Here is a 27,522-nt window from a genome sequence, read left to right as displayed (position 1 = left end):
GTTGGGTTGATGACAATGAGAAAAGAGTTTTCTGCAAGGAAATCTCAAGTCCCATGGGGATGGGATTGAGATTCATTTTTCCTTTTCAAATGGGTTCAGATTTGGGTTAGGGTATGAATTTAAGAGTTCAAGTTTAGGGTCAAATAACATTCCCTACCCCATTGCCACTCTTAATTCGTTTTAGGCAAAAATTGTTATGTTTATTGACGAGGAATAAAATAACTCCATCGGGACCATCAATTACCATACACTATATATATAATCGAAGGTTAATCAAAACTCATCACATGTTTGTATTAAGGAATGTCACGTGCCCCTTAGACCTTCAAAACTCATATGCAAAGACTTGTTAATCGGATTGATTGGGATCTATTGTTGACATGGAATATATGAATGGAATTAGTCTACACTCGTAAACCAAATCAATTGACAATCTTTCTAATGTCTCTTGAAATTATCTCCAAACTACATTTTGGGTGCCACTCCACACCATTTTTATAAATAGGGATGAACTTGTAAAGGTACAATTACACTAAGAGAAGCTCACTTAATATTCTCTTATCTTCTTCTTATTAACTTGAGTGTTAGAGTTTTCTCGACAGACAAAAAACCTCACGTTTGTAGATACTTGATTTGAGATAAATCTCGATAATTGGTCTAATGTCATCATTCATAATTTATCTAAATTTTGTAGCTAAAATTTTAAATTTCACATAACAACATAAATAAAAAATAATAATTAGATTTCATTTTAACACTTCCAAGTTTTTTTTTTTTTTAATTGAACTAGATGTGAGAAAAAAACACAGATCTAAAACAATAACATTTATATTATCCTAAATGAATAACATGGTTGATATATAAATTATTTATAAACAAATTTACTTATAATAATAAAGAGAAGTCTAACTAACCCAATCAAGTATTTGAAGTCTACGTAATATTTAGAATTGAAATAAATTTAACTTAATTCATATTTAATTTTATTTCTAATTATAATAGATATAGTTAAAATCTTATTTTGTCATCATATATAAGGTATTGTGCTCGCCGAGTCACAGCAAACAACATTTATGTGGAACGTAGCCATAGTTTAACCATACTGTATCATATGTGCCCATCTATGAGAATTTCTACTCATAGCCACCCTTGAATGGAGACTCTCTCGTTCGAGGAAAATATTCACATCAGCATGAATTAATTGTGAATTATAATTATAAGTAATTAGCCACTCAGTCTGGTCTCATATAAAAACTGTTTTTAGGACAAAATTATGATGCTAATATTATGCAGATCTTTTTTCTCTCATATATTTTTTTCGTTTACTCTCTATTTGTGATAGTGGAAAGTGATCACAATAACAACGATAATGACAATAATGGAGACATTTGGTCACTATAGTATCAACGGATGTTGTTTATAGTAATCATAGCATTAGTGGCGATAGCAACAATAAACATCTACTCTTTCTCTTTCTTTATCCTCCTTTGATTTCTTTTTCTTTCTTTTATTTTCTTCGAACCTATAATTGGATTCGATGGTCATCTTAAATTGGGTTTGAGAAGAAAAGTTTGACCTTTTTTCTCTCATTGGTTTGTTCTTCTTATTTTTCTTACTCTTTCTCTCTTTTTCTTTGACTTAAATTTAGATTTGTTATTTATCTTAAATCTATATTTGGATTTGAGATGAAATGTTATGCTTTTTCTCTAAGTTCTTATTTTTCTTCTTCGCTTTCTTTCTTTTATTTAAACACATACTAGGTTCGAAATGAAGTTTTACTCATTTTTTTTCTGTATCTCTATCTGATTCTTTTCTTTTCTTTCTCTTTTTTGAACTTAGATGTGGGTTCACCGAAGCGGACATAGAATCCACTAGACTCATCATTAATGTGAGCATGAAAATGGGTTTGGAGTGGGGTATTTTTTTATATGAGGAGAGAGAAAAGAAAATGAAAAATAAATTAGTTCTTTTGTGTCTTTAATTTAAATAGGGGTATTTATTGCTATTTTTCCAGTAAAATTTTATTACAATTTTGCCAAGCTTGGCTGAATTGTCAACCCCTGAGCTTAATTGATAGAGTTTAATTATATATATAATTTTATTTAATTCTGACTTTAAGTCTATGTTATTTGTCCTACTTAAAGTGTGAGTTGATATAAATTTTACATGATTTGAATATTTTTGTAGAAATCAAGCAAAGGAGATAAAATCAAGAAATTAGGCTTTTAAGAATATATTTTTGATTAATTTATAATATTAATTTTGATATTATAAATTAATTAAAAATTAATATTAAAAAATTAATAAATAGAAGGCAACGGTGCAATTCAAATGGCAATTGGAGAAGAGATTGGAATTGAAGTCGTAGATTAATTTGGATTATTAAGTTGAAGGGATGCGCCAATTGGAAGTCCAATTGGAAGAGGAGTTGAAGTCGTCAAAGAATTGCAATTGAAGGAGAATGCTAATTGGAGGGAAAGTCGTGCACATATAAATAGAATATTATAAATAAATAGAATTGAAGGCGCCAGAGAGAGAGAGAGAAGAGAGGAATTGAAGACATCAATAATTAATTAAGGGGAAAAACTCGCGCAGCGGGATTGTTTGCTGAAGTAAGGCAGAAGGCAAGCTAGTAGCAACCAAGCAGTCATGCACAGCGTTTGCAAAGAAGCCACACAGCCCTCTCACATAGTATTAGCCGCACGACAGATCTATTCCGGATTTGTCCCAGATCCGCTGCCACCCATATCTGTTTCAGATCTGGGCAGAGAGCCTCCTTTATTCTTCTTTAGAGCTTTTGTTTTCTATTTTTCTTTAATTATTTAAAATTTTAATTATGCAACAACTCTTTGTTGATTTTAAGAATATTTTATTCATTATAAGTGGGTAAATAATTATGTAGAATTTCTAAAGGATCCTATGCATTAAAACTTTATTAGTCTATTCAATTTTTGGTTATGATTATTATATCAACTATGTTTATTTTATTCTAAACTTAATGTTTATAATTTCATGATCACCAAAAATTAAGTTTTAATCAATTGAATTTTAATTCTTAAGTGATTGTTAATTCTTTAATTTGTTTTTTTCTAGTTCACAATTTAGGGTTAAACTTCTTCGAGTGTTCAATTGTCCAAATATAATTAATTATGATTCATTTTAATAATTAAGAGGTTTAATTACTATTTTTTGTAAAAATGATCTTTACTTATCCATTTACTTATCTTAATCGTGTATATTTATGAGTTATTCGTGAGTTACATAAAATCATGAACAAGTTATTTAACTTAAAATTTTATTCATTTAAAACGGGCCGATTTTTGTCGATCCATCACTCGTATGCATATGGTGCAAAGTCTAGTTGAAAACCAAACTAGACCCGCGCCATGGCCATTGTCGACTGCACAAGCGAATTGGCCTAACCGCATTAATTGAAGAATAGCAACTAATGTTGTCACTTCACTTGGTGGCCTTTCACCACTGGGGGTTCCACGGCACCACCAAAGGTGCATTGTCTCCGCTCTATTGCTGGGTGTTGCATTAGCAATTGTCAGGATCAGATTATTTTCAAATTGGGGCAATCTGACGCCATCAGCATAAGGTCCTTTGGAGTCGTGATGGGCCAAAAAGGAAATAATTAATAACGAATAACGAATAACGAATAACGAATAACGAATAACGAATAACGAATTATAATCAAATTTAATTAAAAACACAAATACATTAATATTTTAATTACTATATATTTTTTTCTTTGGCTAGCATCAATGAATTAAAATGACGTGTCAAAGTGTATATTTTTATTTTTTTACTTCCCACTAGCACTAGATTTCAAGGTGACAGACATGTCATCCATTCTCTTTAGCATCTATATATATATTATATATATATATATATGGAGCATATAAGCGACTCCGCCAAACAGACCCCAAAAGCCGCCCCACAGTTGCGTTGCTTCCCACCAAAAACAATGGCCGCCATTTTGTCTCACTCTCACCTCTCCTCCGTTCGATCCTCCGATGCAGCGTCTCTCTCTTCTTCTTCTTCTCTCTCCGGCTACAATTTCCGGCAGTCCCTACATTTCGCCTCCCCCTCCGCGCCTTCTCCGTCCAGTCTGCCGGCTCTCCGTCGCCGAATCTCTCTCCAGGCCTCCTCTGCTATTTCATCGCCTTTGAATTCCGTGGATGGAAAAGGTCGGCTTTCTTTTTTGAGGTCTTCTTGATGCTCGATTCGCCTGATTCGGACGGAATAATATGTAGTTTCATTTCGTTCGTCATAATTGTGTTTGGGGTTTTGAGTCGAATGGCACTCTTATTTAGGGTTTATGCATCGGACGGAAATGAAATGAAAAGAACAGGAAAATTATCGCCGCCATATAATGTTTTGATTTATCTGAACTACATCGCTTGATGCAAGTTGTCATGTGCTGGCTTTATAGGACTCTGTACTGGTTGTGGTGGAATTTGGGGTTTATGATGAACGAACTCATAGGATATGCATTTGCATAGAAGTTCTAGCTGTGATCATTAGAAAACTCTGATGAAGTGTCTTCACCTCTGGCTTGCAAGATTATAATTGGTGATAGCAATAGAAAATTCCTGTCGCATCATCCATTTCCTTAGGAAAATGAATGCAGTATTATTTTTCTGGAAATTTCCATATATGCAATAAAAATATTTTTTATTTCAGTGAAACAAATGGATTATTTATGGGCCTTACAGAAGTAAGGCAATGGATAAAAATGAAATAATGAATGGAAATCTAGAATTTGTGTAGTAGACAACACATACTAGGATAAAGGCTTGGTATGTTGTTGTTGTTTATGCATTGGCATGGATATGTATGTTTGTTGTGCAACATCAAGATCTGACATTTATGCCTGATATAATATTCCCTAGTCTGTTGCTTGAATGATTTCACTCTTCATTTGCTTCGCTGTTGCATTAAAATCAGCAATTGTAGAATTAGTGTTTTGGGCTAAAAAAAAAAAAAAAAATCAAGATGTGAAGTGTTTTTATCCCCTTGATTATGTACGGTGTTAATATTCTTGTGAACTGGACTTGTCTTCAACTATCCTTGGGGGTGTCAAGCTCTCACACTGGTCAAGAAATAGGAAGTGCCGTGTTAAGTATTGGTAGTGCATATCTGTTACCCAGTCAAACCTGATAATTTTTAGTATATCACTCCTGATATCTGCCTCTCTCTTGTGACACTGTTTTGGTTCGTTGTTCCCCCAATAATGTATGAATTGAAATTAAAGGTTTTTGATTGTGTCACTTCTATACATTGATTAATATATAAAATATCTATGCAATTCCTTTTGCTAATCCTACCATGTGTAAACGTGCCTAAATGTGATTATATAATTGTTTTCAAAACCTTACTTCTTAAGCAGATAATGGAATTTCAAAGGCGACAACAGTATATTATCTAATGCCTCTTTTTTATGAGTGGTTATCCAGAACAATCAGAGCTTAAAGATTTTCTCCATATTAGTGACTTTGACAAAGCCACCATACTGAAGATCTTAGATCGTGCCAAAGAGGTGAAGGCTCTGATACAATCAGGGGAGAAAACATATCTTCCATTCAAAGGGAAAACCATGGCAATGATCTTTGCCAAGCCATCCATGAGAACACGAGTATCATTTGAGACTGGATTTTTCTTGCTTGGAGGTCATGCTTTATATTTGGGACCAGATGATATCCAAATGGGTAAGCGGGAGGAAACTCGTGATGTTGCCCGTGTGCTTTCTCGTTATAATGATATCATTATGGCACGCCTATTTTCTCATCAGGTATTGTGTCTATGTTTGATATAGTTTTCATGTCAAAATGTTTATCAGATTCCAATTAGACTCCCCCTTCTCTCCCTCTAAGGTCCCCATATGCCCATCAATGTTAGGGAACTTATTGTTTCACACATTCGTTGTGCCAAGCAATAATTACTTGCAGGCCTGATTACATCACCCTGTCAAGTTAACCAGCTGTTGGTGTCAGTTGTATATCTTTATCACTCTTTCTTTCTTTTTTTTCTTTCTTTTATGGGAATTCTCTGTCTTCTTAAAAAACTTGCATCAATTGATTAAACGGATTTGACCAATATATTTTGGAGCTCCAGATCATCAGCTCCCTTTTCCATTTTCTCTGTTATACCATTCTTTCTCTGTCTATATAGTGTCCCCTGAAGGAATAAGAGGCTCTTATTGTTTATGCAATTAAACAAGTTGCTTCGCTGGAAGAAAAGAGTTTGCTGAGATATTTTTTTCCCAAGCCTTATTATTATCTCTTTGGTTTTTGATGTATGGTATTCATTGCTTTACACAGGACATTCTAGATTTGGCTAAACATGCAACCGTACCTGTAATCAATGGGTTGACAGATTACAACCATCCTTGTCAAATAATGGCTGATGCACTCACAATAATCGAACACGTTGGTCAGCTGGAAGGAACAAAGGTTAGACCATTCATATTTGGCCATTTAACAGAATCACTTTCTGTCACCATTTCCCTCTCTTAAAAACTTAGGTGGTGTTCTCTTTGTGTTTCAGTTTTGAGTTTTGAGTTTTGAATTCATTTTGAGTTTTGTGTTTTGAGTGTCTGTTTTGAAATTTTTAAAAACGCGTTCTCTTTGTTATTCTGAAAAATTGTTTCTCAAAACAGAAAATTGAAAAATGCGTTTACTTTGAAATTTTGTAAAATGTTATTTTATGATAATTTATTTAAGAAATTTGATTCAAAATAAATTATAAATTTCATTTAAAGAATTTCAAATATAATACAACTTATATAATTTAATCATATATAATATATTAAAATTACAAAGTACATTCTAAGTCATTTTTAATTTCACTCAACTATTAATTTCATAATAAATTTATTTTTACCTATAAATTAAATTTGATATTAATTTTGAGATTTAAATTATTCACAACATAAATATTTAAAAAATATATAAAGCATAAAATAACAAAATCTATATTAATTGGGCGTGGAGGCGCGAAAGGGAGAAATGGCAGAAGGCGGTGGCGGGCGACTGGATTTGGGCATGGCAGGCCGTGGCGGTGGCGATGGCGATGGCTTGGGCGTGGAAGGCAGTGGCGGGCGAGAGCGATGGCTATGGCGGTGGCGGATCTGGGCGTGGAAGGTAGTGGCCGGCGGTGGCTGTGGCAGATCTGGGCTTGGAGGGCAGTGACAGGCGATGGCGATGGCGATGGCGATGGCGATGGCGATGGCGGTGGCCGTGGCCGATCTTGGCATGGAAGGCAGTGGCGGTGGAGGATCTGGGCTCGGAGGGCTATAGCGGGCGAGGGAGATGGCAGTGGCGGGCGGATTTGGGTGTGGCAGTGATGGTCGTGGCGAGCGATTGCAGTGATGGCGGTGGCATGGACGATGGAGGCGATCAAGCTTGAATAGAAAAGAAGAGAAAGAGAAGAGAGAAGAGAGGTTGAAGAAAAGGGATGAAAACGGTGGCTGTTTTCCGTGTTTTGGATGGAGGCTGGTTTTGGCTGAAAACAACCAAAACGTGTTTTTGGCATTTTGAGTTTTCTGTGTAAATTTTTTGTGTGTTTTGCAAAATGCGTTTTTGAAAATGAGTAAGTAAACGCGTTTTGAGTGTTTTGAAAAACTGAAAATGAAAAACGGGCTTAAAATGCCAAAGAGAACAGCCCCTTAGGGTCTGTTCTCTTTGTTGTTTTCAACCCGTTGAGTTTTTAGTTTTCAAAACACTGAAAACGCGTTCTCTTTGTTATTTTCAAAAACGTAATTTCTAAAATAAGAAAAAAATTTGTAAAGAAAACCCAAAACAATTGTTGTTTTGGGCCTCAAAATACCAAAACACGGAAAACGAAAGTGACCCCCCCACCCCCACCCTGCTTCCAATCTCTCATATCTTTTCTCTCTCTCTCTCAAGCCTCAGCCAAACACCGCGACTGCCCCTTGCCATCTTCTCCATCACCGCCCCCCTCCCATCCAGACTTGTTCTCTTCCTTGTTGGCCATCGCAGCGCTTGCCATCGCCATCATCGCCACCTACGTCATTCGCTTACACCGTCGCCGCACGTCATTTGCTTACGCCGCTGCACATTGTTCACCTACGCCATTCTCTCTTCTAGATCCGTTGCACCTCGTCGTTCGCCTATGTTGTTCTCTTCCAGATCCGCCATCGCAGCGCTCGCCACCGCTTGCCACGCCTAGATTTGCCATCGCTGGTTGTTTCTTTCTCCTACCCTTCTACCATTTCTTCTTCTTTCTTCTGCCATTTCCTCCATCTGCCATCGCCTTCTCTCCACGCCCAAATGCATTTTTGCTTTAATTTTTTTTTCAATTATATTTTTAAAATTATAAATAAATCAATATTTTACTATTTTATGATTTATAATTTTTTTAATATTTATTTTATGGGTAATTTAAATCTCAAAATTAATGTCAGATTTTAATTTGTAGATAAAAATAAATTTATCATAAAATTAATAATTGAGTTAAATTTAAAATAATTTTAAAAAGTAATTTGTATTTTTAATGTATTATATATGGTTAGATTATCAATTATCTTTTGTATTATATTTTAAATTTTTTAAATTAAATTTGTAATTTATTAATAAATATTTATAATTTTGAATCAAATTTATTAAATAAAATAATATAAAATAAATTTTCTCAAAATTTCAAACTAAACGCGTTTTCTAGTTTTCTGGTTTAAAAAATAGTTTTTCAAAATGACAAAAAAATCGTGTTTTCAAAAATCTCAAAACAAATACTCAAAATACAAAACTCAAAATTGAAACACAAAGAGAATATCACGTTAGTCATTCAGAAATTTGATCTCCATGACCATATTCAATCCAGGTCGTGTATGTTGGGGATGGAAACAACATTGTTCATTCTTGGCTGTTAATGGCATCAGTTATTCCTTTCCATTTTGTCTGTGCCTGCCCCAAAGGATTTGAACCGGATGCAAAGACTGTTGAGAAGGCAAGGAAGGCTGGAATCAGCAAAATTGAGATAACAAATGATCCAAAGGAAGCTGTTAGAGGAGCTGATGTTGTATATTCAGATGTGTGGGCCAGCATGGGGCAAAAGGAGGAAGCCGCTCATCGCCGCCAAGTGTTCCAAGGATTCCAGGTATACACCATTACACACTTTTCTCTCATAATTTAGCTCAATATCTATGGATGCTTGACTTTGAATTGAGATAATAAAGAAACTCATATGCTGTGGACCTTGTGGTTTAACCAAAATTGTGGCCTTTGACAAATCTGAATGGAAAAAGAAGAGGACTCATGTAGCTTACTTCCAACTCAAAGGGAAAAGAACTTGACTATTTATGATTTACTTACTAAGTTCGTATGCTTTGCATGAACTAAAATAAATTGGGAGCATGCATCAGCTCCAGGTTTTAGAGCTTTCATAGGTATTGACTTTAGCTCAAGGTGAGGTTGATGAATAATTACCATTTAATATTAATTTTTTTCCCTTAAACATATAGTGTTTTAGGACATCAAGTGATTGTACCACTTCTTTATAATCCTCATTTGTTACATCTTGAAAGTCAAAACTCAAATTTCAAATTTGAGTGAGGAGTTGCCATTCGACGGCATTACTCTTATCATCTGTATCTTGGAAACTATTAGCCATGAGGGATATCTGGCAAGCTCAAACATGCAAAACTTGAAGTCGCTAACCACATTTATTGATCAGGAATAGCTTCCTGGCTCTTCTTGCAGCATACATATATATCCATATCTGCATATACTACAGAGTTTGACACAAAAGTAAGCCAAGACAGTTTACTATCATGCCTGGAGAAATGGGGATTCTTATAGCTTTGCTTAAGGCCTTTCTTTGCAATTCTAACTGTATCTGAACTCAACCAAGTGCTGAAGATGTGAAGCTGTGGGCTGAAGCTTCTCAATGGCTAAGCATCTCTTAGAAAATGAATTCGGCAAGCATGGGAATAATGTCCTGATATTGTTCTTCCAAGTTAGGGATAATATATGGGCTCCGTATCAGATACACGTCATTAGCTTTTTGTTGACATCCTCAAACTCTTAATTGCAGGTGGATAAAACTCTAATGCAACTAGCTGGTCCAAAAGCATATTTTATGCATTGTTTGCCAGCAGAGAGAGGAGTGGAAGTTGCAGATGAAGTCATTGAAGCTCCGAATTCCATTGTGTTCCCCCAAGCGGAGAACCGAATGCATGCTCAGAATGCAGTAATGCTTCATGTCCTTGGCTTGTAAATATGCGTCGTCCTCTTCCTTTGATGATGATTCTGAGAGGCTCCGCCTTGGAATGTAACTCAATCCGAGCAGTTGAGTCTGTATTTTGTGTTCTGTCTCATGCCAAAGGCATGAATCATCAATATTGGACTTTGAAATGAACCATTCCTATTCCAAGGATGCTCACTGCAACTACTGTGAGTTCTTTCATGAAATTGCAGCTTTGCTTTTGAGAAATAAAAGGCCGTAGATTCACAGTACGTTTGCTGAATGCACTTCGATCGTCACAGTTTACAAGAAGGCTGATGCACCTACTTAGGGTTTTACGGAAATAAAAAATAGATACTATAATAACATATCCAGCCTTTATCCCACTATGTAAGGTCGGTTACATGAATTCTAGACTTTCATGTATTTCTGTCTTTTGTTATATTTTCATTTAACTCCATATATTTCATATCAAACTTTAATGTTTCTCTCAAAATTTTTTTGGATCTGTTTTTATTTCTTTTTTTGACTAATTATTTCATTTCATTAATTTTCCTCGCAAGAGCATCTCTTGATTTTTTTCTTACATGACCAAACTATTTTAGTCTAATCTCTCTTATTTTCTCCTCGATTGACACTACTCCTACTTTATTACGAATAATCTTATTTCTAATTTTATCTTATTTTGTATGATCGTATATCCATTTTAGTATTCTCATCTCCGCTACACTCGTCTTTTGCTCGTTTTTGAGCCATACAGCAAGACTGGTCTTATAGTTGTCTTATAAAATTTTTCTTTTAATTTTAATAAGACTTTACTAACACATAACACCCTCAATGTATTTCTCCATTTTAACCAACATGCCTTAATTCTATGCGTGACATCCTCGTGAATTTCTCCATTTTTTTGAATTATTGATCCCAAATATCGAAAATGGTATTTTCTTTGTAAGACTTGGTCTTTCAATTTTATTATAACATCCTCCACTCTTATATTCTTACTAAATTTAGATTTCATATATTCTGTTTTCTTTCTACTTAATTTAAATTCCTTAAATTATAAATTATTTCTCTACAACTCAAGCTTAACGTTCATTCCCTCTTTTGTTTCATCCACCAATATTATGTCATCTGCAAATAGCATACATCATGGCACCTCTGTCTGAATGTGTTTAGTAAGTTCATTAATTACTAAAGCAAATAAGTATGAATTTAGTGTAGAATCTTGATGCAGTTCCATTGTAATTTTAAACGGTTCAGTATCCCTTCTGCATGTTCTGACTCTTGTCTTTACACTGTGATATATGTCCTTAAGAGCTTATATATAGGTTATTCAGACTCATTTTTTTTCTAAAACCCTTCATAATACTTCTCTAGAGACCCTATTATAGGCATTTTCTAGATCTATAAATATCATATGCAGGTTTTTCTGATGATCCCGATACCTTTCTATTAAGCGCCTCAGTAGATATATAACTTCTATTATTGACCTATTAGGCATGAAACTAAAATATGAAATAAAAATTGAGAAATATTATTTTAAAAAAAATAAAAAACAAAAATGGATAAATAGAAAAATATAAGATTTTTTTATAAATATTATTTTTAATATAGAAAATAATAAAAAAATAGTTGTTTAATTTAAAAATAAATATAAATTTTATGATACATTTAAATAAATTTTAAATAAGTTTAAAATTTTGAGTTGAATACGAAAAAATTTTCTTGCTCGTAAATGGAAATGCATCTCTAAATTAGAAATGCGTTGTCAATATTTTTTTAGTATTACAAAATTGTCATGAAAATTTTTTAAAATTACAAAAGTAAATATCTATAATCATTTCTTGACATTTTTGAAATGAAAATGTTTTAGAAATATCTAAATGACACCCCCAATAAATTTTTGTGCATCATAGACACTTACTTATCAGAGAAACAAAATATTCATAACGATAATTTATTATAAATAGAACTTCATGCTAAACAAACTACATAAGAGACAAAAGAGGAAGAAGAAGAAGAAAAGAAACCCAACACACTGGTCATCAAGTTTACAAATTCCCCCACTGCTATATATTATCAACGCCTGAGCCAAGAAGAACCAGACTGTATCTATCTAGTCAAATACATTTATTCTAGTAACAAAATTAAAAACACATTTATCCTAGCTTGTAATAAACTACCAAGATAATCCATTACTAATTAATATGTATTTAAAAACTAACGGCCATAAGTTTTTATTTTAGTAACAATAAGCACTCGTGTTTGTTTTCTCATATCAAGCGATCAAGGTACTCTTCCACAGTGGTATATTTGACCTCAGGATAAAGTTTTGAAGCCTCAACTCCACATGAGGGTTCGATCTCAAATCTGGTCTGGTCTCCCCTCACATAAACAGAGTGCTTGATTGCCAATATTAGGTTGGTCGGATATGGGGACTCTGCAACAAACATAGCATCTGATATTAGATCAATTAATATCATTTGAAATGACATTATTTGAAATTTAAATATTTGAATAACTTTTAGACATGAGAATTTCAAATTCAATCATTCCACCATATATAGGTAAATACATTCATATTATACATTTGTATATGTATACATATACATAGATATATAATTATAGATATACACTTACGTATATCTATGTGCATATGCATGTGTAAGTAGTACGTATATATAATAACATGCATACCTACATATACTTAAATATTATATTATATGTATACACATGTATATGCATACATATATAAATATAGACAACATGATATATATATAACATATATGCCTATATAGATGTATGTATTTCTACAGATTTGTTCTCTATTTGTGTCGGGTTTACTCGATATGGGTACGTAGGAGAAGTGTTTTGGGTGGGGAGGCTCACACTCCCTTTCTCATTTTGTCTATGTCGAACAAATGTTATGTTGTTCAACGCGTACAACATAACATTCTCGTTATATCTGAATTTATATATATTTATATACGTACACATAATTATATAGGTATGTGTATACATGTATGTATGGATGTTATGTATATATATATGTGTAAATATTTTAATAAATATATGTATATAATTATTTATTATTAATAAATGAGTGTAAAATAATTTTTAATTAATGCATAATTAAATATTTTAATTTTTGTGGAGTTATTTAGAATCCTTTCATATTCTAAACTTGAATTATTCTTCTTATAAATTAAGAGTAATGTTATTTATATAAATAACATTATTTATAAAATAATATCTAATCAGTCAGGCATCCAAACACAGCATCAAGTTTAGCATTTGAACGTAGTCCAAATTCAAACTCCAGGGGCGACCTTTATAAGAAGTAGTAGTAATTAATTAAAAGCAGTTTGGTAGGCAGTTTTAATTTAATAATTATATAGCGCCGACCTTGGGCTTCCTTGAGAAGTTGATCCTCGGGGACGTAAGTTCGTTCAAGGGTGTGGCCAATTTTCTTCTCCCACAGGGAAACCAAGTCATTGAATGAGTAAGTGTTTTCGGGAGGCCTAATGTAAAGGATTTTGTTCAGTGTTCTTGGATCATCCACAGCCTTTATGGTGAACGTACCAATATCATGTTCCTCGTTGAACACCGCTGCATGCAATCAAGAAAGAGAGAGAGAGAGAGAAAAGAAAAAAAAAAAGAAAAAAAAGAGAAATGAAGCAAGAGATCATAGATTTGGTTAATAATTATATACTGAGTATATATTAATCCTGATGAGATGTATACCTTTGGGATTTCCATCGCCATAGATGGTTACTTTGTCTCTGGGCGGAGCAGTGAGCTCTAGCTGAGACAACTTGTGAAGAGAATAGCCAGCAAAGTAGTTCGAAGACACGTACGTGTGTGGAATTCCCGCCGCCTCAATGGCTCTGCGGATTTTAGCCTTCGACTCATACACTGTACTCGCCGGCGCCACACCACCAGCACGATCCACGTCGTTTCCAAATTCCGTTTCCAAATTCCGACGGAAAGAACCTCTGCATTTACACAACTTCAAATCTTAATGGAAGTTGTGTAAATGCAGAGGTTCTTTCCGTAACTTCGAGTGCACCGCTTGGCTAGCTAGTGCTGGCTCGCATAGGTTTCCGAAGAAGACAACTATTAATTTCTAGTGAAACAAAGGCAACCGACCTTGATGTTTCCAGCTTCTTTGATGGCGGCAATGAGATTCAACTGATCTCCTGGTTCCATCGATCCAACGGCACAGATCACCACATTCAATATATAAACAGGCATATTATATCTTCACTTAATTAATCTCCCAAGTATTTGTATCCGTTCAAATTTTACAGAAATCAAGAATTCTATCGAGAAACTGAAAAAGTCGGAATCAGAGGCATATACGGACATGCAGCAAAATGACGCCAGATTTCTGGAAGCCTTCGATGAGTTTGCCCTTGACAGGGTGCGAGAGTGCGCTTTCTCTGACCAAAGCGAAGGTCCGGTGGCTAGACTTGACGCTCGCTTCGACGATGAATTTTCCGATGTATCCAGTTCCGCCGATGATCAGAATCTTGCTTTTCTCGGCCATTTCGAAAATTTCGAGGAAAATGACGACGGAAGTGGAAGTCTGCGTGGTGCGGGAGCCGCAATTTATAAAATCCCTTCATCCCATTCGGTCAAGGTGAGTTTACCAGATTAGCCTTCTGTCAAACAGAAATTTGCTCGTGAACGTAAGGTTCGGAGTCGGCTTATATCTATGAAAGAGATTAATTTTTGTCCCCCTCTTGGTTGCTCCAGTAGTTAGCATCGAGTGGTGAGTGTTTTGAATTCCCAAGTTCGAATTCATTTTTTACATAATTATTATAAATCATACTCAAATTTATCTTTTATGTTAAAAATTGTGAAACCGAACAACAGACATCCCGCAAGAGAGGGTATCCCAAAGAAATTAATTTTCAAAATTTTAGAACGGACTTCAGATTGCTTGATGGTGTGACAAACAAATATTATCACCTGGGATATCATGTTTATGTGATTCACATTCCAAAAGGTTTTGTGATAGAAATCTGGTGGAATGTAGTTGCAAAAACTTTAAGTTACTCAATAATGTTTTAGCCGAGTTACAAAGATGGGTTGAATAACAAGAACATGAATCGCATACACGAATATTTAGTTGATTAATGAAAGAAGATATTTGACTAACTAAAGAGGAAAAATAAGAAGCCAACAACTTGCTACTAAGTGATAATGCCATAGAACACACTTAACTTAAAAGTTAGAAATTCACCATACTTAAAAAATAAGTGATAAGAAAGAATTGAAGTTGAGAGACTATCAAATTCAAACTACAAGTTCCATAGTCCTAATGATATCATGTTGTAGGAAAATACCTCATAGGAGCTATTTTTTCGTTTTTAAAATATTTTTTATTCTCATTTCGAATCCTATTTATGCCTATTTTTCTAAAAGATGTCCGTTTTCACGTTTTTGTTTCTTATCGAAAACGTTTTCCATTTTCATTTTCGTGCAACATAGATGATAGTTCATGTCTTTCTTTATATAGAAGAGAAGCTCATGACTTACATTGATTAATTATTTTTAGGAAATACAAGAAATACTTTGAAATCTTAAATAATTTTAAATGTTTTGTATTTTGAAAATTCATGAAGAATATATGATAGTTACAACTAGTGGCATGGGAAAGATGAGAATGTATTAATGACATGTTTCTATAAACCAGCTGTTTCTTTGAATTTTGCTCTTAGTGCTGATGATCTATCATATAGGGGTGTGCAAAAAAATCGGCACACCACGGAAACTAGCTAGACTGAACTGGATAGCGCCGAACCGATTAGTTTTTTCGCCAGAGCGGTCAAAAATGATTTGCAGTATGCCCAAACCACGGTTTACACGGTTTGGGCCCTTAGCGGTTCGATTTTAAACCGAATCACCCGACTCTTCAGACATTCGTGTATAATAAAAATTATAATTATATAAATTATTATTAAATTAATAAAGAGCCGTCCTTTGTATCAATTAAAGATAATGCCATTTAGACATCTTCTAAAGCTGCGCAGGTGCCAATGCCAATGCCATTAAGCCATTTTGAATTGATAGACTCACACGCAACCCGACCATTCTCTCTCTCTCTCTGTCCTGCAACACAAGTGACGCACTGACGCCTCCATCTCTCTCTTTCTCTCTCACTCTCTCTCTGTGCTCCCACAGCTTCTCCGTCCCACCACTCTCTCTCGCATTCTCTCTCCCAGGCACAAGTGACACCTTCATTTCTCATATCTCTCTCTCTCTCTCTCTCTCACACACATTATCTCTCTCTCGCTCTTTGCTCCCATAGCCTTTCTTCGATCGCTGAAACTGCCTCCTATCTCCGCGAGCTCCATCGTCCTCCACTGCCCCCCGTTGTTGCCATTCACAACGTTGTAGCCGATGGTCGCTGACTCGTTGCATCTTGCTCTTTGGTCGGCAATCGCTATTGTGCGGGCTGCCCAGCGCCCTTGCCTCTCTCTTGCGCTCGTTCTCGCTCACTACCAATGTAAGTTCTCTCATTTACTGCTCTATAGGGTTTTGAGTTTCAGGCTTATAAGAGCATTCTATGGGTTTGGTTTAGATATGTGGTTGTTGTTTGCTTTTGATATATTGCATCAAACCATGGAAACCGCATCAGACGTCAACGCAAATTGCAGTGCGATTTAATACAGTTTGGCGTGTTGAAAATACTTTAAATCGTTCAAATTATACCGTGAACACCCCTAATCTGTCATTCATTAGAGAATGACCATGCTGTTGGCAGGAGACATATATCTTGTCAGGTCTTGGGCCGATCTTAGTTGGGTTCGTGAAGTTTGTGGGCTCTTTTTGCTGGGGTAGACAGTTTTGGTGATGGTTTAAAATATTTGGCCTTGATATGTACGAATCATTCTGCGGTAGAAATTCATTACCAGCTGCTGCTCAAATTACCATGTTGGAGAAGGGTATGCTGATGGAGGTGGGAAAATTAGGGGTTGTTTCCTTTTGAAAAACTGAAGTAGGAGTTTAAGGGAAAAGACGATTTTTCCTTGCACAACTCCAACTTCTAATCACGATACGTAGCATCCACGTCTCCACAAGACCGTTGCATAAAGCTTCTCCGTGTCTTCCTTTATCATTCATCCTTCATCTTTGCACAACTGTCACACAGCCTGAGTCGCCGATTATCACAATGCCGAGCTTTACTTTTTCCTTCATCGTCCACTGTTGTCGTGTGTCACCAATCGTCATTGTCCTCTCATCTTCCTCCATCGACCTCTCATCTTTAGCTTCGCAAGTCCTTCACTGTTGATTGTGACAGATCTTATGTCGATCGTCGCAGATTCATTGCCGTGAGTTGTCGACCCTTGCTGATTGTCATATACCGGGTAAAATTAATAAACACTCACTAAACTTTAAAGTTGTAATTATTTGCTCGCTCAACTTTAAATTGTAACCACTTATTCACTGAACTTTACTCATTGTTAACCATCCATAATTCGTTATAACCCTGTCAAATATTACACTAACGGAATCTGACGTGGCTAACGGAATCCAAAATTACCTAATCAAATATTCATTTTTAGTCGAGTCAGCTCCCCGTTAGCTCCAAGTCATTTGCCAACTCATTTAAGTGAGATTAATTAACTGGAAGCTTAGAGACGGAATTGAAATTGAAGCTTCCAGTAAGTGACCAAATTGAATTAAAATTAAGGGTTTCTGCTAGTCACCAGATACGTACGCACAACACAAAATCAAGGGCTTCTGCCATTGTTCTTCCTCGTCGCACGGTTGCTTGTGGCCGCTCTTCTCCTTCGCTGCAAGATTGCTGGGTGCTCGTGGGTCCTCGCCGTGCTATTGCTCGGTGCTCAAGGGTTCTCCCTCGCCACACGATTGCTCCGTGCTCATGGCCGCCGTTCTTCCTTGCCGCACGATTGCTGGGTTGGAAGTGCTTCTTGCTTCTTTTGGAAGTGATTTCACAGTTAACTTGTGGGTTGTCTACTATAAACATTTTACTTGTCTATTATTTTAATCAACTTTATATATATATATATAATATTATGCACCTTTTATTCTGCTCCTCGTCCTACTCCATAGCCAAGCAACTTATTCAAATTGAATTGCATATAAATTGGTGCTAGTGTTGAAATTCTGAACATGTCATTATTTAATTGCAATTATGCCCTCATTTGAGTCAACATGCTGATATTGAAAATGCTTTGTTGGCTTTACCATATTTCCCATAATGGCATTGGCTCATTTGTGTTTTCCCGTGGTTATTTGACAGAAAAGCAAGGGGGTTCTCAGAGAACCAGTGATGGTTAATTCATTTTCAAGTCTTCATCAGTCACGGTTTCTGTTGTCAAAAAACCATCTTCAGCCTCCAAGAGTAATGATCCAGCAAAGCTGGACATCAAACAAGAGGAAGATAGAAAAGCAAATAATTCAAGCATTATTCCGAAGTCTCTAACACCATCTTCATCCTCCAAATCTAGTGCGCCGATAAAATTAGCTGACAAGTCAGAGGAAGAGAGCTGAACTACTCCAAGCACTGGACTGCTGTCTCTATGCCAAAACTATGAAAGTGACGAAGATGATTAGCAATTTGTTGTAGATGACTGTAAATCAAGTACATTGTCCAATGAACACCTTGTTACGCCTTTGTGATTTGGCAGGCCATTCCAAGAGCAATTGGAATTTGTATACTGCCATCGGGAGAAACAACAAACTCAATAAACACTGGAACTTGTCCTCTTCGACCAAAACTGTTGTTTGTGTCATCAAGTGAGAGGTTCCATTGGCTTAAAAACAAAGCTTCATTGGATCAAATGACCCAGCAAACAAGTGCAAATTTTGGCACCGTGGTAGCCGTAGACAGATTCACTATACGGTATTGGTAGCCAGCCCTTTCTATGTTCTCTTTCCATGAACCATGAAGTCAATTTGTGATAATAGAATTGAATGTATGTTAGAACTACAGTTGATGTTTTAATTCTATGATGCCACCAACTTATCTTGTACGAACGTTTATTAGTATTTGATTGGTATTATATTTAGCACAAAAACGTGGTACCACAGTAAACATTATCAACCCATAGTTGTCCATTCTCCCCTGATCACAGTTGTCAACTAATCGCAGACACACACAGTAATGAGCCATTCTTTTCAAGATTACAGTTGGGGCGAACTCTATGCGCCACAAAAAAAGTATTCAATAATGAGACCAAGATCCAAAAACTAATTACAAAAATCGTATTTCTTCTATGCCAAAAATCAACAATTTTTAATCCATCATCGCCTCAAACAAAACACCTACCCATCCAAATAATGTGACTCTATGACCATCTTAAGAAAACAAAAACTCAATCCTAAACGGTGGTCACCAAGTTCACTTATTACATCTATGCCAATTTGATATAATACATCATTGTGGGTGTAACAATAGCAAAAAAATAAAATAAAAAAATAAATAAATTATCAAGCTAAGATGTGGATGCTGGTTTCCTGCCCCTAGGAGCAACAAAGGGCAATGAGCTCCTTCCAATTCTTCTGTTCCTTGTTGCCATAGCCTTCCTCTTTGCTTGCTCCTCATGCTTCATTTGTTGTAGGTCATCTACCATAGTGTCTACGGAAAAACTTTGACCTTGATCTTCAACGATGTTTGCTGAATAAAGTGCATGTGGGATGGGTCCATCACTGTTCATGTGAGATGCATTTGATGGCCCTATACCTGGAGTTGGCATGAATTGAAATTGGGATGCCTCCATCAAAGGGTCAAGAGTTACTCTAGTTGAAGGCATTGTAGTAGATCTTCTAGGTTGAAGTTTACTCTGCATAATTGAAAAATACAATAGTTAAAGATGCTAGTAAATGAAAATACAATGAATTAGAGTTAAAGAAAATACAACAATTGCTCTATTATTTATTAAGTTAAATATGCTAGGCAACAAATCAGAGGCAATACCCTAGATTGTGGTGGCTGGTTACACTTTGACTATATGCATCAATAGGTTGATCCCCTGGCTGCCCAAACCAATCCTATGCATTCAAAGTTCAAAAGTTAGTGTATATAATTAATTGTTTTATATTATATTCAGCATGTGTAGTAAACCAACCTCGCAGGGTGTATCTGCTTTGTTGTGGTACCGCTTGTTATGACCGGGTAAACCACATAAACTACAAGTCATAACAATTGACCCTATTCTCTTGATCTTACTAGTTCCACTTTTCAGCTTAACAACAACCTCTTTAGCTTGCAGCCTCATCTTCTTCTGCCTTTTACCTCTTTTGGTCACATGCCATTTGGGTGGGCTGAGAGGTGCTTTATCCACAAGAGGCCACAACTTCTTGCCATTAAGTGGCATAACGAGGTTCTCATAGCAAGTTAGGTAAGTGCTTACCTTGTAGCAATCATTTACGTAGTGCACATGAAGGTCCATTTTCTCTATGATTGCCACACAAGCATGGCCACATGGAATGCCGATGAGATCCCACCTCCTGCAAGTGCAAGTGCGAGCAGGGAGATCAACCACAAACTCACCATCTTTACTTCTTACATACCACTATGCTCCCCCGAACCAATCTACCTTGCTACCATCTGCAACTTCAAGGTTCTTCACTAATTTGTCATGAGTTTTAGGGTATAAAGGGCCTATGACTCTCCTCATCTTGTCCCTTCTTGTTTGAATCCTCTTCATCGTGCTAATGTGCATGTCTATTAGCATTGTCTCAATTGACTTCTCCCTATCTTCCAAAAGTAGCTTATTGAAGCACTCGCATAGGTTGTTTAACAATATATCACTCTTTACCTTCGTTAGAAAATGTGACTTGCTCCATTCGTTTGCAGGCCTGTCCAACAACCACTCGTATGCAGGTTTGGACTCCTTCTGCATCCAAAAGTTGTAGTCTACAACTGTAGTTAATTTTGCAGCCCTCCAAAGGATCTCTTTCAAAGCCAATCCCTTAAAGTCCTTTATGAAGAAATTAGTGTACATGTGGCGCACACAAAATCTATGTTCTGCATTCGATACATCTCCTCAATCACATTTTGCAATCCTTTTTGGCGGTCACTCATAAAGGTCCATTCGTTACAGTTAACAATCTTTAAGTCCCCACCTAGATGTCTCATAAACCATCTCCAAGTGGAAGTATTCTCTCTTTGAACAATAGTAAATGCAATTGGATAGATGCAATCATTGGCATCTAAGGCAACTGCAACCAACATCTGACCCCCCAAATGTACCCTTCAAAAAACATCCATCCAATCCTATTAGTTGCCTACACCCTGCAACAAATCCTTTCTTGCAAGCATCTAGGCATACATAAATTCCCTGGAATTTGGATTCATGCATTGCAATCCTACAGGTGGAACCTGGGTTTGTTCTCAACAACTCCTCTGCAAAGCTCCATAGTAACCCAAACTAGTGGCCATCCGTCCCCTCAATCAAAATCCTAGCCCATTTCCTAGCCCTCCAAGCAGTCTGTCTCACAATATTTATTTTGAAGTCATCCCTAACTTTTTTCATAATTAACTTAATCTTTCATTCTGGATCCAACCTAAAGTTTCCAAATATCTCTCAGCTATATACTTAGTTGTGCAGTGCCTATTTGTGCCATTTCTAATACAGGTGTGGATGGGATTATAAGTCTTTATTTGTATGCAATTCAACTTCTTTTTTTCCGATGCCCAAATCCTCCACTTACACCCACTTTTGCATATGACGTGAGCTCTCTTATCATCATTCGTTTTTAACCTCAAATTGCACCTCGTGGCTACCCCATGGTGTTTTACAGCTTTCCTAAACTATGTGACATCCTTAAATGTCTTCCCTACCTCAAATTGAGGATCCCACATCTCTTTCTCTTCGTTAAATACAGGGAGTCTAATGTTGTCCTCCTCACCTGATGAGTAGTCGGTGTTCAACTCCTCGGACAACGGATCATATGAACGATCAGAGTCGTTATCCTCTCCAATTACGTCTGTGTGTTCCTCTTCAATAATAGGGTCGCAGTTCAGACCAATCGATACTCGCTCTGAAGCATTACTGTCATATTGAAAATCACCATCGTTCACATCATCTTCGGAGTCAGAAAGCTCTGTTCCAGCATCGTCCAACTCATCCTCAAGCTCTGCAATTAGATTTCATTTCTACAGTTATGGTTCTAGGAGAGCTTTCACATGTAGCACAATGAGGGATGGAAAAAGAAAAAATTTACAACAGATAAATCCAAAAGATGAATAATTTATTTGGAACGTAGAATCTTTCAGTTAAAAAAAAAAAATACCTTCATATGGTCCACCATCTCGGGTCTCCAATAAAGAGTCCTCAATAATGCCTGTGTGGTCCATTCTCCTTGTGGGTCACCTTTGTCCTGGAAAACAGAAGCACTGGTTGTAAATACACAAAGCAAGAAGCACTGGTTGTGGGTCACCCTACGAGAGAGTATTTTCAATATTAGCATGTTGACTCAAATGAGGGCATAATTGCAATTAAATAATGACATGTTCAGAATTTCAACACTAGCACCAATTTATATGCAATTCAGTTTGAATAAGTTGCTCGGCTATGGAGTAGGACGAGGAGCAGAATAAAAGATGCATAATATTATATATATATATATATAAAGTTGATTAAAATAATAGACAAGTAAAATGTTTATAGTAGACAACCCACAAGTTAACTGTGAAATCACTTTCAAAAGAAGCAAGAAGCACTTCCAACCCAGCAACCGCACAGCAAGGGAGAACGGCGGCCACGAGCACGGAGCAATCGCATGGCGAGGGAGAACCCACGAGCACTGAGCAATTGCACGGGGAAGACCCACGAGCACCCAGCAATCTTGCAGTGAAGGAGAAGAGCGGCCACGAGCATTGAGCAACCGTGCGGCGAGGAAGAACAGTGCCAGAAGCCCTTGATTTTGTGTCGTGCGTGCGTATCTGGTGACTAACAGAAACCCTTAATTTTAATTCAATTTGGTCATTTACTGGAAGCTTCAATTTCAATTCCGTCTCTAAGCTTCCAGTTAATTAATCTCACTTAAATGAGTTGGCAAATGACTTGGAGCTGACAGGGAGCTGACTGGCTAAAAATGAATATTTGATTGGGTAATTTTGAATTCCGTTAGCCACGTCAGATTCTGTTAGTGTAATATTTGACAGGGTTATAACGAATTATGGATGGTTAACAATGAGTAAAGTTCAGTGAGTAAGTGGTTACAATTTAAAGTTGAGTGAGTAAATAATTACAACTTTAAAGTTTAGTGAGTGTTTATTAATTTTACCCGTCATATACCCTTTGGCTTCCTGGCTTCCTTTAACAACCTTTCCTCATCAATTTCGCAAACCCTTTTTGCCAATCGTCAGAGATCAGTTACCTAGCTTTGGTGTTTGCTTCACTGCCGATCATTGCAAATCCATTGCTGTGAGTCGCTGATTGTCGTAGACCCTTTAATTTTATCTAATGACCTTTTTTTTTCAACTTTGCCAACCATCACTGATTCTCTCTTTTTCTTTTTGTGTTCATTTTCAATTTGCAGGATTAATGAAGTTCATTTACAATTTGTTTGGGGAACTGAATGGGTTACGCATTAATTGAATTTGGGGAACTCCCCAAACTTTTTCTATGTCAACTAATATTTTGTAAAGTATTAATTGACGTGATGAAATCATGGGATGCCCTCCCTCCCGAGAAGTGATGAAATCTTAATCATATGATATATGACGTATAGATTATTATATACCAAAATGTTTTCGCCGAGGTCACTTTTGTCATTTGAAAAAAGTACCAATAAATTTAGGGAAAATTCTATCCGCAGCCCATAAATTGCTCTTCACAGCCTGCAACCCTGCCAAATCCTCTAATAATTTTAAAATACCTATTTTAGCCCCTACAACCCACACTTACTTCTCCTTCTCCGATTACCCGCCTCACGTCTCTCTTTCTTTCCCGCACCATATCTACACACACACACACATATATATATATATACACGCCTAGTCGACCATGGCCTTTTTTTTCCCGTACCATATCCACACACACAAGCAAACACACACACACACACACACACATATAAATATATATACACGCCTAGATCAGCCATGGCTGACCCCCCACACATATATATATATATACACACACACACACACGAAGGTCGCCGCCATGGAACCTTTCATGTGTGTGTGTGTATATATATATATGTGTGTGTGTGGGTCGCCATGGCGGCCAACCCACACACACACTCTCTCTTTCTCTCTCTTTCTGCGACGGCTGCAAGGTGGTCGACTTCCATTGCCGCCGCGGCCATGGAATCGTGTGTGTATATATATGTGTGTGTTCGTGTGTGTGTGTGTATATATATATATATATGTGTGTGTGTGTGTGTGTGGGTCAGCCATGGCAGCCGACCCACTATTTCTCTCTCTCTCTCTACGACAGCCGCGAGGTGGCCGACCTACTGAAGGGGAACCCCCGAAACCCCGCGATGCGGGGGTTCGTCGAACCCCTACATCACGAGGTTCGGGGATCCCTCGAACCACCAAACGTTGTTGTTTGGGGACCCCCCGAATCGTGGGGTTCGAGAAACCCCTTAACCTTGCGGTTCAGCGGTTCCACCCCATTCGGTGGGTCAGCCATTGCTGACCCACCTTGGCAATGGTGATGCTGACCCACCTCATGGCCATTGCACAAAGAGAGAGAGCGAAAATGTGTGTGTGTGGGTCGGCTAATGGCGGTGGGTCAACAGCCATAGCTGCTGCTTGTGTATATATACATACGTATGTGTTTGTGTGTATATGATGCGAGAGAGAAAAAGAGAGGTGAGGCGACAGTTGGGGGTGGTCGGAGGAGATAGTGGATTATGGGCTATGGAGTAAAATATGAATTTTAAAATTAGTGAAGAATTTGATGGGGTGTGAACTATGAAAAGCAATTTTATTGGCTGCAGATAGAATTTCCCTAAATTTAGGGTATACTCAAACTTTAATATATTGTACATTCAAACTTACAATTATTATTATTATTATTATTATTATTATTTTCAAAAATACTATTTGTAGAGTTTGTATATTTTCTTGGGCGGCTTCAATGTATTGTACATTCAATGAAGTTCAAAGAGAGTTAAATTAGGGGTGAGAAAAAAAAAATCAATTGATTGCTAAAATCTACCAAACTAAATTAACGTAAACCATCAAATGACCCAATTGTAAAAGAAATGGTAGGTTAAGGTTTGATAGTTTTAAAAATCATCTAAAGCGGGTTTGGTTTAAATCTTGAGTTTCAAGAAACCATTAAACCATCTGCTTGTTCAAAAATAAGGGACTATTTTCTTGTGTTTCACTTTTTAATTTTAAATTTTAAATTTATTTCAAATTTTATGTTATAAGGATATATATATTTTTTTTTTGCTTTTCTGAATCTCGAAATTCTCTTGCCGTGCGTTAGAGATTGTTGTTTCTTTGTCGTTCCCTCCCAAAGATCAAGCCTCGCTAAAGGTTACCGTTTCCCCTCGCGATCATTTTTGATCGTTCTCTTGCCGGTCCTTTCTTTTTAAAAAAAAAAAAAAAGTATACTGAGGGGGGGAAAAATGCATGTGGAGGAGGTGTTGGCTGTTGGGGAAATCGTCAGAAAGGGGAAGGGGTGGATGGATGGATGGATGGTCGAGAGGAGTGTTTACGTATATTTGTGAAACTCTTTTTCTTCTTTTTCCAGAAGAAGTTGCGTTTATGGATGTATTATCTGTTGTGGGGGGGGGGGCCTCTCCAACTCCAACTCCAACCACTCATCTCGCCCGTTTTTCACTCCCCTTCTGATTGGGGTAAGCAGAAGCAGCAGCAGCTCGTCTTCTTTCTCAGCTTCTCGGTGTCTCCTCCACCATTCATTCTCAATCAGTTGTCTGATCTCACTTTTTCAAAACTGATCCAGTGGTCAGTAAGAATTGCTGCGACAATAAAAGTTGTTAACAGTAAAACACAGACACGTGGTGGGACCACAAAACGACAGCTATATGAATTGATATATCATATATTTCTGTCGAAATTTCGTGCAGAAAGTACCATGTCGGACCCACTACTTACAAACTGGTACAAATGATTCGTGTAGACCAGAGAGAATCTCCGTAGCACTTACCCCCTCTCACAACTAAAAAAGTTCTCACGTTGCGTTTGATTATAATGGTAGATTTTGAATAAAAATAAATAAATTTTAAAAAATTAAATTACAAGAAAAATAAATTTTTGAAAATTAAAAATTTAAATTATTTGATTGGTATAATTTTTTACCTGAAAAATGATATTATTTTCTATCTTTTAGTATTTGATTGGTAATATTTTTTATAGAATTTGATTATTTTTTTGATATTTCGTATTTGATAAGCATTATTTTTCATGAAAAATAACACATTTTTCATGAAATTCAATGATGAAAATGTATTACAAAATATTAAATCATGTAAAAAAATTAAAATAATAATGTATTTTAAATTAATTAAATTATTTTCTCAAAAAATGAAACTACAAAATTAATTTTTTTTATTTTCCAAAGAAATAATTTATATATAATTTTTGACATATTCACTTTCCATATATTTATATTTATTGATTATTAAATTTTTAACATATTCACTTTCTATACATATGTTATGTTATTTATATATTTATATTTATTAAATAATCATTCCTCTATCAAACACAAAATATCAAGAATTTAATGATGAAAATATATTAAAAAATATTAAATTATGTAAAAAAAATTAAAATAATAATATATTTTAAATTAATTAAATTATTTTCTCAAAAAATAAAACTACAAAATTATTTTTTTTATTTTTTAAAGAAATCATTTATATATAATTTTTGACATATTCACTTTTCATATATTTATATTTATTAATTATTAAATTTTTAACATATTCACTTTCTATACATATATTATGTTATTTATATATTTATCCCCCCCCCCCCCCCCCAAACCCTCCCAGCCGCTCACCTCCATTTTCCAATTCTCTGGAAAATTCTATTTCCTCCCCCAAAGAATTTAATTTCCTTGATTTGAAGAAAAAGTCCTCACGTAACCATTATAAGGAAAATAATTTTCTTGGAAAAAAATGGCTATCAAACAATGCATAAGTTGGAAATTAGATAGAAAATTTATCTTTTTCATGGAAAAAAATGACTATCAAACACACCTTTAAATTTTGTTGAGAATGGGAAGAGTTTAATTTTTAATAAAATTAAAAATATTTTATGTAATAAAAATTAATCACGTATTTATTTAAGAATGTATAAATTTACGACTGCATTTAATTTATTCAGAGATTGAATCAAGAAAA

General features: G+C 35.9%; 2 protein-coding genes and 1 pseudogene across 2 annotated transcripts; 1 reads left to right on the top strand and 2 right to left on the bottom strand.

The window, feature by feature from the left end:
• The first annotated feature begins 3,913 nt into the window (after positions 1 to 3,913).
• LOC127799502 (ornithine carbamoyltransferase, chloroplastic) lies at positions 3,914 to 10,481 on the top strand. Its single transcript, XM_052333582.1, has 5 exons — positions 3,914 to 4,193; positions 5,463 to 5,797; positions 6,327 to 6,458; positions 8,848 to 9,123; positions 10,060 to 10,481. Exons 1-5 carry the CDS (start codon positions 3,971 to 3,973, stop codon positions 10,240 to 10,242), a joined length of 1,149 nt encoding a protein of 382 aa, XP_052189542.1. The 5' UTR covers positions 3,914 to 3,970; the 3' UTR covers positions 10,243 to 10,481.
• Positions 10,482 to 12,152: 1,671 nt separating this feature from the next.
• On the bottom strand, positions 12,153 to 14,801 carry LOC127799504 (isoflavone reductase-like protein; annotated as a pseudogene).
• A 5,478-nt stretch (positions 14,802 to 20,279) lies between these two features.
• LOC127799657 (uncharacterized) lies at positions 20,280 to 21,191 on the bottom strand. The gene is made up of 2 exons (XM_052333878.1): positions 20,776 to 21,191; positions 20,280 to 20,694 (listed from the first exon to the last, which is right to left on the bottom strand). Exons 1-2 carry the CDS (start codon positions 21,189 to 21,191, stop codon positions 20,280 to 20,282), a joined length of 831 nt encoding a protein of 276 aa, XP_052189838.1.
• Between the last annotated feature and the right edge of the window lie 6,331 nt (positions 21,192 to 27,522).

This window comes from Diospyros lotus, chromosome 4 (genome assembly GCF_014633365.1).
Source record: "Diospyros lotus cultivar Yz01 chromosome 4, ASM1463336v1, whole genome shotgun sequence".
Lineage (NCBI taxonomy): Eukaryota > Viridiplantae > Streptophyta > Magnoliopsida > Ericales > Ebenaceae > Diospyros > Diospyros lotus.
This window is presented reverse-complemented; position numbering and strand designations above follow the sequence as displayed.

Coding starts and splice junctions, on each gene's coding strand:
- LOC127799502 (XM_052333582.1), top strand. CDS start 3,971: ATGGCCGCCATTTTGTCTCACTCTCACCTCTCCTCCGTTCGATCCTCC. Junction 5,798..6,326: donor CACGCCTATTTTCTCATCAG/GTATTGTGTCTA, acceptor TGCTTTACACAG/GACATTCTAGATTTGGCTAA. Junction 6,459..8,847: donor GTCAGCTGGAAGGAACAAAG/GTTAGACCATTC, acceptor TATTCAATCCAG/GTCGTGTATGTTGGGGATGG.
- LOC127799657 (XM_052333878.1), bottom strand. CDS start 21,191: ATGTACACTAATTTCTTCATAAAGGACTTTAAGGGATTGGCTTTGAAA. Junction 20,695..20,775: donor GATGGTAGCAAGGTAGATTG/GTTCGGGGGAGC, acceptor TTGCACTTGCAG/GAGGTGGGATCTCATCGGCA.